The sequence below is a fragment of the Drosophila hydei genome, unplaced genomic scaffold (genome assembly GCF_003285905.1).
Source record: "Drosophila hydei strain 15085-1641.00,03,60 unplaced genomic scaffold, DhydRS2 tig00000131-arrow-arrow-pilon, whole genome shotgun sequence".
Lineage (NCBI taxonomy): Eukaryota > Metazoa > Arthropoda > Insecta > Diptera > Drosophilidae > Drosophila > Drosophila hydei.
Genome location: NW_022045671.1, coordinates 485,125 through 500,551, shown reverse-complemented (window position 1 = coordinate 500,551; position 15,427 = coordinate 485,125). Strand labels below are relative to the sequence as shown.

The window sequence follows — 15,427 nt, the reverse complement described above, 5'->3', positions numbered from 1 at the left end:
TAAATCTAGAGATACAATGCCTATTGAAAAAGTACTCACATCACAGGCGAACAAAGCAATTCGACAAAAAGCCGAAAAAAAATCAAATGAGAATTTAAAAAGTAAAAAGAAATCACCAAAAGCAAAACAGCAATATTTCGAAAAAAGAAACCAGAGGAGAAGAAGCAGTAGAGCAGACAAAAACCTAACCAAAATTGCGACGATTTGTTGTTGCTAATCGAAACGAAATAAAAAGTTAAAACAAATAGAAGACAAACAGCCAAAAAAAAGTTCGTTGTTGGCAAGAAGAAAAAAACGAATTTGAGTTCAGTCGTTTTGACGATCTGTCGTTCAGTTTTTTAGTCGCCGCAAAGCTACAAATGCTGCGTCCAAATAAGTACGTGGTGGTAGAGGTGTGTGGCTGCTGCTTCGCCTAGCCTCGCCGCGCCTCTCTGTCTTCGTTAAATTATGTTGTCTCCCTTGGCCGCTAGCTGAGCGAATTGCTATGCTCTTAAAAATGGCTGCCGGCCGCATTTGAACGGTAAACGCAATACTCTCGCTCATTGCTGCTGACGTCGACTGTTGTTGTTTTTGTTTGTCGACTTCGCTGTCGCCGTTGCCGTCGCCATCGCCGTCACGAGCGCTTCTGCTCTGCCTATACATAGAGGCGCGCACAGCGGCAGGAGCTCAGTTCTTGCAGAGACTCTGTGTTGTGCATACGTATCGTACGACCAGAATATACAAAAATATATATATTTATAAATATATAATCACAATATTCAAATCAAGAAAAAAAAAAACAATATAGACCAGGCGTTCACAATATATATATATATATTCATTTGTTGTCCATGCTTCAAATTTATGCTCCCTTTTGACAAAGTTTAGCCCCAAAACTTTTGGTGAAAAAGTGCAAAACGTGCAAAAAGTTATTAAGCAAAAATATTCAGATAATTACAAATAACTATATATATACATATATTATATTTATAAGTCGCGTGTGCGTGCGTGCCGGAAAAGTGCGTTAAGCTTTTCCTATTATTTATTTTGTTTTGTTTTGGTTTTGTTTTTGTTTTTAAACAACTTTCGCGCGCTTCGGCGTTAAGTTTGAACGCCTTCGAAAATGACTACCAAAATGGCCATAAATGCAAAGGTTGGTAAAAATATATTATTTAATAAGCTACAATCTTTTCAAGCAAAAAAAATTAAAAAAAAGTCGAATTCACTTTTAGTGATTGTTAAAGTCAAAGGTTTAATAAAAAAAAAACTGCCTAGAAACAACTGGAATACAAGAGAAACATTATTCCAGCTTGCGTCTAGCAGACACTTCACAAATACAAATTAACAACAGGTGCGCTGTCCCCAAACAGGTGCTCCACTAATAAATATTTATGGAATTTGGATATGGAAACTTTGACTTAAACAAGAGCCAGCCAAATAACTTACTCTGCTCTCAAAACTGATTTCTTACTAGCTATATAGCTTCTATTTATATAAATTAATATGTTGCTGGTCCAGCGATGAACTAGGCGTCGGTGGCAGGTCCAGCGTTGATCGGGTATTTATAGTCTTAATCAATAAGTTGCTGGTCCAGCGATGAGCTAGGCGTCGGTGGCAGGTCCAGCGTTGATCGGGTAATTATAATCTTCTTATGATGATTATGTTGGAGGGTTTGACTTCACCCCCTTTTCTATTAACTGGCCTTGTGGCTCAGCAATGATCAGAAATATAACAATTTGATTACGGCGGTGTGCCGGAGTAGTGCGAGTTTATTCTTCAAACTTCAATACAAAACTGATTTTTAGCTACATAGAATATTTCACTTAAGCTAAGCCAAAACTCGCATCACACCACAATGTCATGGTCGGCAAGCCGACTCAGCAATCTTAGGCAATAACGGAAACTCTTGCAGTAAACAAAAGTATCTGGTTACCGCCGCTGACCATTGCAGTTATAGCGCGCTGATACAAAGTATGCAGTGTCGCAATTGCGAGGGCTGTTTCTTAACTTACGAAACACGCGATAGCGAGGGTTGATTATAAACTTATGAAATACCCTATATTAAATGTTATGTGTTAACTACTCCCCCTTCAAGTGTAAGGCCGCCCTCGGCCGACCCAATTCCGGCGACGACTTCTCGTAATTGCTTCGCAGACTTCCTTGCGTCGATGAACCGCCAAAGGGTGAGGCCAATGTAGATTAAAGCACAGCATATAGCTCCAATGATGAATGCCACACGATAAGCTTGATCAGTTCCGGCGTCTTTCTTGAATTGCTGTATCTCCTCCAAATTACGTTCATTTAAACGATGAAGATAAGGGAGGCTGAGGACATCTTGGCTGGCAGTGATGTTCAGCAAGGGAGAGTTGGCAATGCCCGGGACTCTATTGCGTACGTTGTTGTGGTTGTAAAACAGAGTCCCGTTGATCGCGACTCGGTCCCCGAACGTAATGAGATGCGTGCCGTGTACTTGGATTTCAGTGCCGTTATCCACCTGGATCCTTGCGAACCCGTCGTTAAGAATGATGATTCCATCATCTACGTGGGTGATTATTTCCAGGTTGCTCGGCTGGATTTCACAGTGTGCCGTGCCACCTGCATGGAGCTCTTTGGCACATGAACTCTCTAATGCCAGACGACAAAAGGTGGCTCCAGGTGAAGCGGTGCAACTCTGCAGTGTGTGGGTTTTTCCATCGCATTCGGCTATGATGTTGTCAGGCAATCGCAATATGAAATTCTTGTGAATGACAGGATAAATCGTAATTTTTCTGCAAGCTTGTTTAATCTTTGGGAATTTAATTATAAAATGTATAGTGTTAATGGATTGAAGGACTTTTACGGACGCAACGGACATAAGATCTCCTATGGGAGTGTTGGTGGGTTCCTCTAGCCAAATTGATTTCAAATCTGAGTGGTCCAAAATGTTTGGGCTAACAATGTTAGCCTTTGCAAGAGTAATAGCAAGCATTAAATTTTGCAACTCCATTACCAGCATTCTATTTCTAGACAATAGTGTCTCGAATAAATGGCTAGTGTCAACTTGTGAGTTTTTGGCTATCTTGAGAATCTTATTGACAGTGAATGTCAACTGGTTAAGCTGGTCTTGAACTCTAGTGTTTATTTCTATCTGTCTATTGTTGGCATTTACTAGCTGCCTTTCAGTAAATCTAGTCTGCTCTAAATCCCTGGCATCAGGTGTACCCGCCACAACCTTCAGTATGGACCCTAGGAAATCTAAACTTCTGGCGACTCTATGATGCGTGCCTAACGCCTCCAATAGGTCTTGTAGATGTACCGTGTCCACACTCAGAAGTTTTTTCATGTGGGATAGCGGGAACATGTCAATTAATTTGACCGTTTCTTCCACAATTCGCACGTATTCTGAGAGGTTTGCCGAGTGCCTAACGTAGGCGTATTCTTCCCATATCAAGATTTCGCCGTCGATGATGGGAATGTACTTGGCACGCGAGTAGTCGGTGACATGTGCCGAAGCCACTGATAAGAAAAGGAGTACTATGGATCCCAACCTGTGAAATAAGGTTGTTTCCTTTCTTTTTAGCAACTTTTTTTTTTTTAAAAGGTTTGCCCACCACCAAAAATGTTTAATAAAAACTATGCCAAGTGGCTAAAAGTAAATTGAAAAACTATATCTAACTTATACAAGTTTGCCTAGTGGCTTAAAAATAAAAAAAAACAAGAGTCATCTTATATATAGCTAAATAAATTATGAATCTTTTATCTCTCAGCATTAGAAATCAGATTTTACTTGAATAAAATCTGCATCAAAATGCCTCAAGCCTTGAGCTTGGACTCTACACGAGTTTCGTTAAGTTTAACGGCATTTCAAATTTGCATGGTTAACTAGATGTTAAATATAACTAGAAATTAAACATATGAATATATCAAATGGATTCACTTAAGAACTGATAGTTCCTGATTGCGACTTATCAAGCCAAAATTATACTCAACGAATGTCTTTCAACCATAATTATATTTATGCTAATTTGAATCACTTTCGAATTTGCGAACTGTGGAAATATTTTGAAAATAATTTTGATTTATTAGAAAATAATTTTGAGCAGCTTTAGCTGTGATCAATGAACTTGAGCGTGTCGCGACTCAGCTTGGGACTTTTTGCAATTTGGATTCTTCTGCTGATTTATTTTTAAGGAATTATAAAAAAATAGTTTTCGTCTAGTTTTGGCTGACATGAAGTTTGGACAACTAGCCGAAAAGAGAGGAGAAAAAAAACACATATATTTTTAATGCACTCGATGCATAGGGCTTATCTCTGGGGATTTGCTTTATGATAAGCCAGCGACGCACGCTCACCTGTTAATGCCCCAAGCACGCTCCCCGCCAGACTAGACCCATCGCTGTGCTCCTCAACTGAGCTTTGATATGATATAGACATACGCACACGCACACACACATATGCATATACATATATATATATATATAACTATATGCTAGACAATCCGGCTCCGATTCGGGCCTCAAAGCAAACGCGCGTTTGCTTTTTGGTTTGTGCTTGAACTAGTTTTTCTCTTCTCAATATTTTCGAACTACTGTGGCTGATGCAATGCGCCGGCTGAGTTACTCAGTTTTTCGCTGTTCAGCAGATATTACTATATATATATATATGTGTGTACTTCTCGATTCGCTTTATTTAAATATTTTCGGTTTTCCGGCATGAAGACACCAAACTCAACTATTTCATCATAAATGTAACGCGCTGGGGGAATCGGCCGATGATTGGCAGACGATTAGAATCTGTTATTGGGCACTATTTAAGCTGGGGTCTCCGTATACTATTCGTATACTACGAATTTTGACCTCTTTCGACAAAATAGCAATTTGTTATGACGGCTACAAATACTTTTGTAGATCTCTCATAATATCATGACCAAGCGATTTCTGCGTAGCTCAAAATCTATTATTCAGATTAGAATTTGTCAGTTATAAGCTAAGGCTAAGGGTAGTGTTAGCAGAAGAAGAAGACTCGAGTAGTGCAAGAAGAAGAAGAAGACAACTCGAGAGCAGCTGCATGATGTAGATAAAGGGACTTAACTGATTGCCTTACGCAGATATATATATATATATATACTCGATTCTATATATGACTCAAATACATCTCAGCTCTGATATATATATATATATATATATATATATATATATATATATATATATATATATATATATATATATATATATATATTTTTTTATTATATATATACTGCAAAAATCGAATATAGTTTGAAGTCTACGAAGCAAATCAAAATAAAACTTAACTCCATTTCTCTTCTCCTTCTTCTTTTTCTTCTTCTTCTTCTTACGCAACATTAGTCGAGCACTCTTCTCTGCAATTCTCAGCTAGCATTCGACGTTAAGTATTATGCGTCGCCTCAATGCTGTAGCTAATCAGACTATAAGGCACGCGTGTGCCCCGATCCCACTGTAATGAGATGCTAATACCTGGAATTCGTTAAGAGTCAATTTTCAACCTGACTTTTGTGTAGTTTATTCAAATTGGAGCTCAGTGCATTTGGCACTATGAATTAGAGCTGCCCATGGCCCATTTTAGTACGCACTGCTAGACATGCCTAGATATATAAATAAATCTGTATATATATAAATCTATATGTGAGAGCTGAGTTCTTAGCGAGGTTGTTGAACGACTATATAAATATATATATATGTATATATATATAATGTATTTATATGTACATATCGTATATTATATTGTATTATATGTAGCTTGAGCCGTCTCTGCCTCTGCCCTGCCCCTTCCTTCGCTTTGCTCTACGCTCTTCGATCAGCCCTCGATCGGCTTCTGCTATGCAAATGGAGTTCGCAGCTGAGGCCAACTCGCATTCGTAATTCCCGCCCATGCGCCAAATTTCGGGTCTAACTCAATTAGCATACAATTTCGCTGTCTGCCCCAAAGCAGGTGTAAATCAATTATAATTTTAGATCCAGCTCACTTTCAGCCGAGCTTAGCATTTCATGGAAAATTGTTTCTAATTTATATAGATATATATAGACATAGATATAGATATAGATATAGATATAGATATAGATATAGATATAGATATAGATATAGATATAGATATATATGTGAATATCGATTCCATAATAACCAAGTGTGACACCTTGATTATGTTTGCAGGATATATTCCGCAATCAGCATCGCTTGATCCGCTTCATCGAGCAGTCGATCAGGCTGTGCAGCAATCAGTCGCTGAAGACGGCACAGCAGCAGCAAGAGAAGAGCAATGTCTCGGCCGACTTCGAGATCAGCGCCTCGGTCAACACAGAGTACACACATGCCCCGGAGCCGATCAAGCATGACAAGGATCTGGGTCAGCAGTTCAAGGCGTCGCAGCTGGCTGTGCGCCTGGCCACGCCCCAGCAGCTGCAGCCGAAGCCGGACAACGACGAGGAGCTCGGCTTTGGCAAGCTGTTCACAGATCACATGCTCAAGATCTATTACCACAAGAGTCTGGGCGGCTGGCAGAAGCCGGAGATAACGCCGCTGGAGAATCTAGTCATGCACCCAGCGGCCAAGGTGCTGCACTATGCGGTCGAGGTGAGTGGATTCGCTAGGCTCCATCATTTGCATCTGCATCATCATCCACATCGAATGTCATCCCAGCTGATTGGCTTCTCACATCGTTGCAGCTCTTTGAGGGCATGAAGGCGTACCGCGGCTTGGACGGCAAGATACGCATCTTCCGGCCGGACATGAATATGGCCCGCATGAACCTGGCCGCCCAGCGGTCCGGCTTGCCCACCTTCGAGGGCAAGGAGTTCGTCAAGTGCCTCGCCCGTCTGCTCTCCATCGACTCCGAGTGGGTGCCCCACACAGATGCCGCCAGCCTCTATATCCGACCCACCTTGATCGGCATCGATGTGAGTCCCGAGTCGCAGGCTCAGCTTGGAGCTCCATTGACCTTTCCATCCCATTGCAGCCCACGTTAGGCGTCGCCTCATCCGACTCGGCGCTGCTCTACTCCATACTCAGCCCGGTGGGCAGCTACTTCAAGACTGGCAGCAATGGCGCTGTCTCCCTGCTGGCCGATCCCCGCTACACACGCGCCTGGCCCGGCGGCGTCGGCAACCGCAAAATGGGCTCCAACTATGCACCCACCATCAACGTACAAAAGGAGGCGGCCGCACGCGGCCTCCAGCAGGTGCTCTGGCTCTACGGCGAGGATCATCAGCTCACCGAGGTGGGCACCATGAACATCTTCATGTTCTATGTCAACGAGCAAGGAGGTGAGCTAAAGCCTACGCAAAACAGCGTTTTGCAACACTTAACTCGCGGCTCTTCAGCATTGGCTCTGTCCATGACTCGAGGCTGTCTTGGAATACCTCATCCAAATCTTTTGCTTTCTCCTACGTCAATGACTCGAGGCCGTCTTGGAAAACTTCTTTCAAATTTTGTACTTCTTCATATAACTTTTTGCACGTTCACTTTAATACGTTTTCCAACACTGAAATATTGTCTAAGTTCTACTAAGCTCTACTTGGTAGTCATAGAAATGGATTCCAGAAGATAAATCTTCCACTCTTCACAACTTGTTCGGCTGACGTTTTCCAACACTGAACTTTTTCTGCACTAGCTGCATATTGACTCGAGAGTTTTTCAGAGCCAATACAGATTTCCATATAATTTTTAATTTTTTTTAAATTAATTTGTAAATTCGATTTTTCTGTCTGATCGATTTCAGAACAAGAACTGATAACACCGCCGCTGAACGGTCTCATACTGCCCGGCATTACGCGCGACTCGATCCTGTCCATGACCAAGCAGTGGGGCAAGTTCAAGGTGCGCGAGGGCATCATTACCATGGCCATGGTCACGGATCTGCTCAACCAGGGACGCGTAAGTAGAGAGCACGTTAAAGGTTCGATTCGCATACTGATCACACTCGACTCGATTCGATTCGATTCGATTCGCTTTGATTCCATTCAGCTGCTGGAACTGTTCGGCACTGGCACCGCCTGCGTCGTCAGCCCCATCAATCGGATCAACTACATGGGCACGGATCTGTATATACCCACCATGGAGCAGGAGAAGCCCATCCATGAGCTGATACGCGAGACCCTGACGGACATACAGTACGGCAAGGTGGATCACCCCTGGTCCATGGTGATTGACTAACCAACAAATACTTCAATGAAGCCCAACAACCACCGGATCAGCACGAGTTGTGTATTAGTAGGCTATAGTTCCGAAACTTACTTCTGGGCTGACGATGTGCTCGAATTTTGTTCGTTTCTTGCATTTAAGGAGTGCGCGAAGGCATTCGATCTATACGTAAAACGCATACATAATACATATCTATATATATACACAGTTATATATATATATCTACAGTTAAGTTAAGGGCCGGGCTTTGCACCCATGGCTATATAGTTACTATATACCATATCTATATCTATATCTATCTATATCTATGTCTATCATTTTCCCATAAGTCGCACATTTAATTTTTTTATTCATAATTTATTTATGCACCCCCACTTTTTTTTTGTTTTTGTTTTGATTGTACACATGTATATATATATATATTTATATATATATATATACAGATTTTTTGTCATGCATTTACTTTATACAGCTCAGATCAGTTAGGAGACAAAGCAATTTATGGTAGAATGAAATGTTTTAAGATTTGCGAATGCTTTTACTTCCAAATTTAATATAAATAATAAAAAAAAAAAACGAAAGAAAATACGAAAAGAAAACAAAAAAAAAAAACATGGCCAAAGTTAAGTTCAGGAACTGCCAAAAACTAAATCGAAAAAAAAGAAAACAAAAAAAAAACTCAAACAAAAACAAATTAATTTTGGAAACGTACCGGAGGCAAATGCATTTATTAGTTAGTAAGTAGCCAGAATTGAGTCCGAGTTGAACAAAAGACGCATTTCTGGAATGTATTTTATGTTTTTTTTTTTTTGTCAATAATGGCTTAACCGTTATATTGGAGGTAAGAGCAGCCCCAGATGTGCTGCAGAGCAAGCTGTGACTAAACTATTGAATCTAGCTGTTAGGCAAGTTATGTATACACACCTACCTATGCATATGTATACGAAAACTAAATCTAATCATACAAGTCGAGGCATAAATCAAAAACAAAAAAAAAATAAACAAAAAATAACAAAAATAAATATAAATATAAAAACAACGCCCAAGAGCGAAAAAAAACCAAAATGACTGTGCTTTATTGTAATTTTATAATTTAGTAATTAGAAATATATACAACAATTTTGAAAATTTGCAGTTTTCAAAATTTCAGCGTTCGTCAGTTTAACTCGGCTTATTGAATTTTTAGCTGCGCGCAAAAGTATGCAATGGAATTGTGATTGTCAAAATTTTTAAGTTAAAAATATAGCGAACAAATTGTGAAACCAAACACTGTGCATAGCTGCTCAGCTTTTGTAAGCGAGCACTTTTAAATAGGCGGTGCAAAAGTATGCAACAAAATATTCAATGTAGAAGGAAGTTGACAAATCAACTGCATAAAATACAACTATAGCAATATATAATTATTGAAAATAATAAACCTGAACAGCTTGCAAATATGTATAAGACAATCAAATATAAAGGCGGCATATCAAACAAACAACTGTAACTGTTCTGCATTTGTCAACTGCCAATGCTGCCTAAAAGTATGCACTAAGAAATTAAGAAGTTTGTAAAATAGTCGCCCTGTGACTGATGGCCCTTTTTATCCGCTGCAAAAAAAGAATTTGATTGCACGTAAAACAAATATATATATTTCTATATATATATACATATGTGTGTGTGAGTCGGCAATAGCTGCCAAAATAATTTATAGTCTTAGAGTATCGATTTCTGTGAACTATGGAGTGTGAACGCGGAACCAGTTGAACCAGCTACCTGAATTAGCTACCTAAGCCTAATCCTAGTCGTTTTTCTAGTTGTATCAGTTTATGGACAGACTCTTGATTTAGTTAGTGGGTGTGAGTGTCCTCGTCTTTGGTGCATTTTGGTAGATTGAAGGTGAAGCGCTCGGCGCGACTCAGCTTGCAGGGCCGCACCTCGTCAATGATCTCTCGCGGCTGACTGCGCAGCACGCGCATGCGTTCCTCGTCGATGCGACGCTCCATTTCATCCTCCATGTCTTGTAGTGCCTTCTTGAGCATGCGGTCCTCCTCGACGGCAATGGCGCGGAGTCGTGCATTGTTTGCTATTTCGACGGCACTGTCAGCGGTGCCCTTCAGATTGAGCTCCTGCCTGGCCGCTTCCCTGGCGCTGGCCTGCTGATATTGGCGCTGCATAAAGCTGGTGGCATCCGTGTGTATGGTATTCAAGAGCAGCTCGTCCTTTTCGCGATAGAACTGCTTCTCCTTGCGCTGATTGATCAGATCCTTGGCCACCTGCAGCTTCTGGTTGTGACGGTTCAGCACCTCCTGGCGTGCGCGCTTCTTCTCTCGCGCCTGCCGCTCGCAGACCAAGATGTCCGCGAGCATATTGTCGTGGGCATCCTTCTTGCCCCGTATCTCGCGCAGCTGCTCGGACAGTTTGTCGCTAATGAGACGACGTCGCTCCATTTTGTCCAGCTTCTGTTGCATCGAGTTCCGTTTAAAGCTGGCAGTGACCGGGCCCACGGCCTCCATCAGGATCACGTTGAGCTTATCCGGCTGTATGGGATTCGCATCCCGTATACTGCGCTGCAGCGCCGAAAAGTCATCGAGCATCTTCTTGAGCTCCCCTCGCTTCTTATACCGATCCTCGAGGCTCTGCTTCAGATCGTTGGCGTGGGCCATTTCGTCATTGTGCCGCTTCTGACGACCCTCCTCCAGATCGGTTATGTGCCGTTGCGCCCGTTCCGCTTGCAACTTATGTATCTGGGCCACCAGCTGTTGACTGTATGCCTTCGTCTTATCCTGCAGGGCTTGCTGCTCGGCCAGCTTCTCTTTGCGCACCTGCTCCCAGTGCTCGAGTGCCTCCCGGCGCTCCTCTGCCCGCTCCGCGCCTTTTTTTATAATGTTCTCGTTGCGCTTGCCCACCACGCACAACGTCGTCTTGGCCCGATCGATTTCAATCTGGAGATCGCGCAGCCTCTGCGAGTTGACCTGCAGCTGCTTGGATCGCATCGCTTCAGCGAACTCCCGATTATTGTGCTCGGCCACCATGCCGGCGATGATCGCCGACTGCCGCTCCCGCTCCTGTATGGGATGGTAGTTCTTGTTGCGGTCGTCGGCTATCTGCTGCACCTGGTATTTGACCTCGCGGAAGAGACGATTTGTCGAATTGGATGGCGCCAATACCAGCGGGCAGGAATCCATATCCAAGGTCCTATTACGCTGATCCGGCGGCAAAGGCTTCAGTCGACCCAGCATGTCGCCCACCGGCTCCTGCGGCACGGTCGCAAACAGCGACACGCGCGGATCATCCCAGGCGCCGTACTGAATGCGCGGCGGCTCAATGCGACGGCGTCTGCCTCGACGCATACCCTCAGCCATGATGCCAGCAATAATCTCTCGTATTCAGATGTGCGTTTCTTATGTTTCTTTTGCGTATTTATGTTTTTTGTTTTTGTTGGTTTTTGTTTTCAGTGTGGAAGCTCGTACTCCCGATTCATCCGGACTAACTCCTAGCTGTGTGATTGAAACTGAACAAAACGTACTGTCGAACTGACTACCCTAGGACGCTTGCCCAATCGCCTTCACTTGACGTCTAGTGCTAGGGTAACTCTAAGCCCCAGCTGAGACTGCTCTGGCCTAAAGCTGGAAAGTGCTCTCATGAAAGCTTAAGCTCTCAGCTGCACAGCAACTGCCTCACTTATTACTATAGGTAAAGGGCCTAGTCAGGTGAGGTAAGATAGAAGGCAGCCTCTAGAAGCTACAGCAGAACTAGGCAAACAGGTGCAGGCAGTGCGGGCCAATGAAGTACTCAAAGATGGAGCAGCGCCTAGAAAGGGCCTTACGAAGTACGAAAGTGTCATATGGGATATAGTAAGCAGATCAGATAAAGCTGACGACATTCAAGGGAGTCAGTTTGCAAACAAGCTGAATGCGAATAGATTCGTACAGCTTGATTATCTGAAGTTAGCTGAACAAAATATTTCAATAAAATAGAATAATATAAAAAATTGTTTTTAAAATAAAATAAATATTTTAATATAATACTAAACAGTTTCTTATAGTATACTTATTGAAATACTTTTATTATTTGTATTTTTTATGTTTTATAATTTCAAACTCAATTTTTTTAGTTGTACAATTTGACAATTTGACTTGAAGTTTAAACATTATTCTTCTTCTTCTTCTTCTTGTTGTTTGGTTCGGTTAATAACTTTTTGAAAGTGTTTACAATTAGATGAATGCAGCATAGCACGCTGAGCACTTGCACAAACATAGTTAGAGACTAGTAAGATAGTGGTCGCTTGCTGGCAATGCTCGACTGCGACAATACCCTGTACCTAACAATTGTACGAATGAAGGTCTAGTTATAGTTTTATTGTTAGTTTTATATTATATGCTGGGCTTTAAAAACTGACTTCGCTACACATAGAATTGACGGACTCACGACTCATGACGGACATACTTTCAAAGAGTAATACTCTGTTCTATATATATATATATATATATATCTATATATCAACTGCTACTGTAATACTTTTAAGTGTAACTCTGAAAACGTTTTCGTATTCAATTTGTTGTTGGCTCTTAAGGCCCGTAGTACTCGATACTTGTGGATGGAGCGAATGGCATTTAACGAATGCTTTTCAGCACTGCTGACGGCAACAACTTTCACTGGCAGAATTTTTGAGAGCCCTATGTATATAGAGTTATTTGGCATGATATAGTATCTCATGCTCTATTCGTACTTCTTCTACGCATTCAAATCTATGCGTTCGTTCGCTCGCTCGCTCCTTGGCTCTAGCGCTGTCTCTTTCTGTATCGTGTTACATTTCGAACGAACTGTAGTTTAAGTTTAGTGTTAAAGGATTTTGTTGTAATCGTAATCGTACTCAAAGTCGACCTTGGACCTGCGCAGTGGGCAGTGATCGGAGGGCCTTCACTTACAATAATTTAAATTCACAAATTTTCCTTTCGCCGAATTCAACGATTCACAATAAATAATATATATATATATATATTTATATATATACAAACTACAATTTGCTGTTGCTGTTTATAAACTGAACAATAGGTTTTTTGATAAAATCTAACTAGAATTCTTTGGAAACTCGGGTATATGCCAAATGTCAGCAACTATATATATATATATATATATAAATATATATATTCTGGATATTCTAGTTAAGATTCGGCAACTTCTTACACCTAAGTTGAGATCTATTTAGCTTAACTGAGCCTCAGCTCTAAAAAAAAATAGTAAATTCAATTTGGCTGCAACTGTTATCGATCTATCGATCAATTGTAATACATAATACTTTTTATAAAAAAAATTGTTCCATTAACACATTTAACACAAATGTAATTTGTTTAAACAAATTTCGATTTGTTTAATTTTCAATTGCACGACAGCGTCCGCGGCGGCGGCGGCGTCGGCGATGGCGATAACGATAACATGATCGATAACTGTTAATTGTGTGTTCTGATCAGCTCTGTTCTGATCTGCTTCTGCTTCTTAAACTATGCTCAGCTACTTATTGTTATTCTCCTGCAGCAGATCCTCGAGTGCCCCATTCAGTCGTCCCTTGCTGAGCGCCTCGACGAGCATGTGCAGCCGCTCCTCACGCTCCGAGTGCCGACGCTCCAGCAGCGAGACCTGCAAGAGTTAACAGTTTTACATGTGACTAGCTGTATGTGCCGTGTGGAGCTACTACCTTTGCCTTTAGCGCATAGTAATCGACGGGCACCTTGCGCCGCTTCTGCGTGGCAAACGCTTCCTCGCGCTCATTCAAGCGCTGCTGCAGAATGCGCACCGTTTCATTGCACGAGGCCAGCTCCCGCTCGTGGGCGCTCTGCAGCGTCTTTAGCTAGACAAGGAGCGAGAGAGAACGATCGAGCAAGGGAAAGAGAGGGAGAGAGGAAGAGACGGAGACAGATTAGCAACTAGCCCATAGTGGCAACTCGACTTGGCACTCACATCATGCAGCCGCTTGTCATGCAACGTCTTGTAGTCTGCCTCGAGCAGATGGAATTTGTTTTGCGCCTCCTTCAGAGCCTGATTCTCTGTGGTCGCCGGCACGTGATCCGGATAGTGCTGATGATAATGATGATGGTCGTGTCCACGTCGCTGAGCGGCGGCGCCACCACCAGGCAACATGCCAACGCCTTGCAACTTGCTCTCCAAACGCGAGCCTAGAAGGAGAAATAGTTGAATGTAAAATATTTCAATATGGAATGTGGAAAGTGGAACATGGAATGTGGAATGTGGAATATGGAATATGGAATATGGAATATATGGACTATGAAAAATGGAATATGGAATATGGAATATGGAATATGGAATATGGAATATGGAATATGGAATATGGAATATGGAATATATGGAATATGAAAAATGGAATATGGAATATGGAATATGGAATATATGGAATATGAAAAATGGAATATGGAATATGGAATATGGAATATGGAATATGGAATATATGGAATATATGGAATATATGGAATATGAAAAATGGAATATGGAATATGGAATATGAAATATGGAATATATGGAATATGAAAAATGGAATATGGAATATGGAATATGGAATATATGGAATATGAAAAATGGAATATGGAATATGGAATATGGAATATGGAATATATGGAATATGAAAAATGGAATATGGAATATGGAATATGGAATATGGAATATGGAATATATGGAATATGAAAAATGGAATATGGAATATGGAATATGGAATATATGGAATATGAAAAATGGAATATGGAATATGGAATATGGAATATGGAATATATGGAATATGAAAAATGGAATATGGAATATGGAATATGGAATATGGAATATGGAATATATGGAATATATGGAATATATGGAATATGAAAAAAAGGAATATGGAATATGGAATATGAAATATGGAATATGGAATATGGAATATATGGACTATGAAAAATGGAATATGGAATATGGAATAAGGAATAAGGAATATGGAATATGGAATATAGAATAAGGATTATGGAGTATGAAATATGGAATGTGGAATATTCGAATATGGAATATTTGAATATGGAACATCGAACTTGGAATGCAGAATATTATACTGTAGTTATACTTTATATATATATATATATCTTAAGGTCTTAAACAAAGTAACTTTCTCTCTTAATTCTTCGCAATTGAATGTATATTTCTTTATGATACTTGGTGTCTCTCTGGTCAGTGCTAAGTGATGTTCTAGCTGTAGTCTGAGACAGCATTTAAGCTAAGTTTCCTGCAGCTAGCTACACTCAAGCCGCAGCTCATAGAGCAGCAAGGAGAGTCTTCAGC

At 41.1% G+C, this 15,427-nt stretch overlaps 3 protein-coding genes across 3 annotated transcripts in view; 1 reads left to right on the top strand and 2 right to left on the bottom strand.

The window, feature by feature from the left end:
- Nucleotides 1–933: 933 nt before the first annotated feature.
- Nucleotides 934–8,463, top strand: LOC111596709 (branched-chain-amino-acid aminotransferase, cytosolic). The gene is made up of 6 exons (XM_030223095.1): nt 934–1,132; nt 6,149–6,568; nt 6,661–6,891; nt 6,951–7,257; nt 7,713–7,867; nt 7,958–8,463. Exons 1-6 carry the CDS (start codon nt 1,103–1,105, stop codon nt 8,144–8,146), a joined length of 1,332 nt encoding a protein of 443 aa, XP_030078955.1. The 5' UTR covers nt 934–1,102; the 3' UTR covers nt 8,147–8,463.
- A 1,302-nt stretch (nt 8,464–9,765) lies between these two features.
- On the bottom strand, nt 9,766–11,663 carry LOC111596714 (intersectin-1). The gene has a single exon (XM_023311035.2). It carries the CDS (start codon nt 11,476–11,478, stop codon nt 9,964–9,966), a length of 1,515 nt encoding a protein of 504 aa, XP_023166803.1. The 5' UTR covers nt 11,479–11,663; the 3' UTR covers nt 9,766–9,963.
- Nucleotides 11,664–13,348: 1,685 nt separating this feature from the next.
- Nucleotides 13,349–15,427, bottom strand: part of LOC111596710 (centrosomal protein of 162 kDa) — a 30,861-nt gene continuing 28,782 nt past the window's right edge. Inside the window, exons 5-7 of the mRNA XM_023311030.2 lie at nt 14,075–14,289; nt 13,812–13,964; nt 13,349–13,753 (exon numbers count right to left, since the gene is read on the bottom strand). Of these exons, the coding sequence (XP_023166798.2) occupies nt 13,628–13,753; nt 13,812–13,964; nt 14,075–14,289 (494 nt within the window). The 3' untranslated portion in view covers nt 13,349–13,627. The remainder of the gene's footprint in view (nt 13,754–13,811; nt 13,965–14,074; nt 14,290–15,427) is intronic.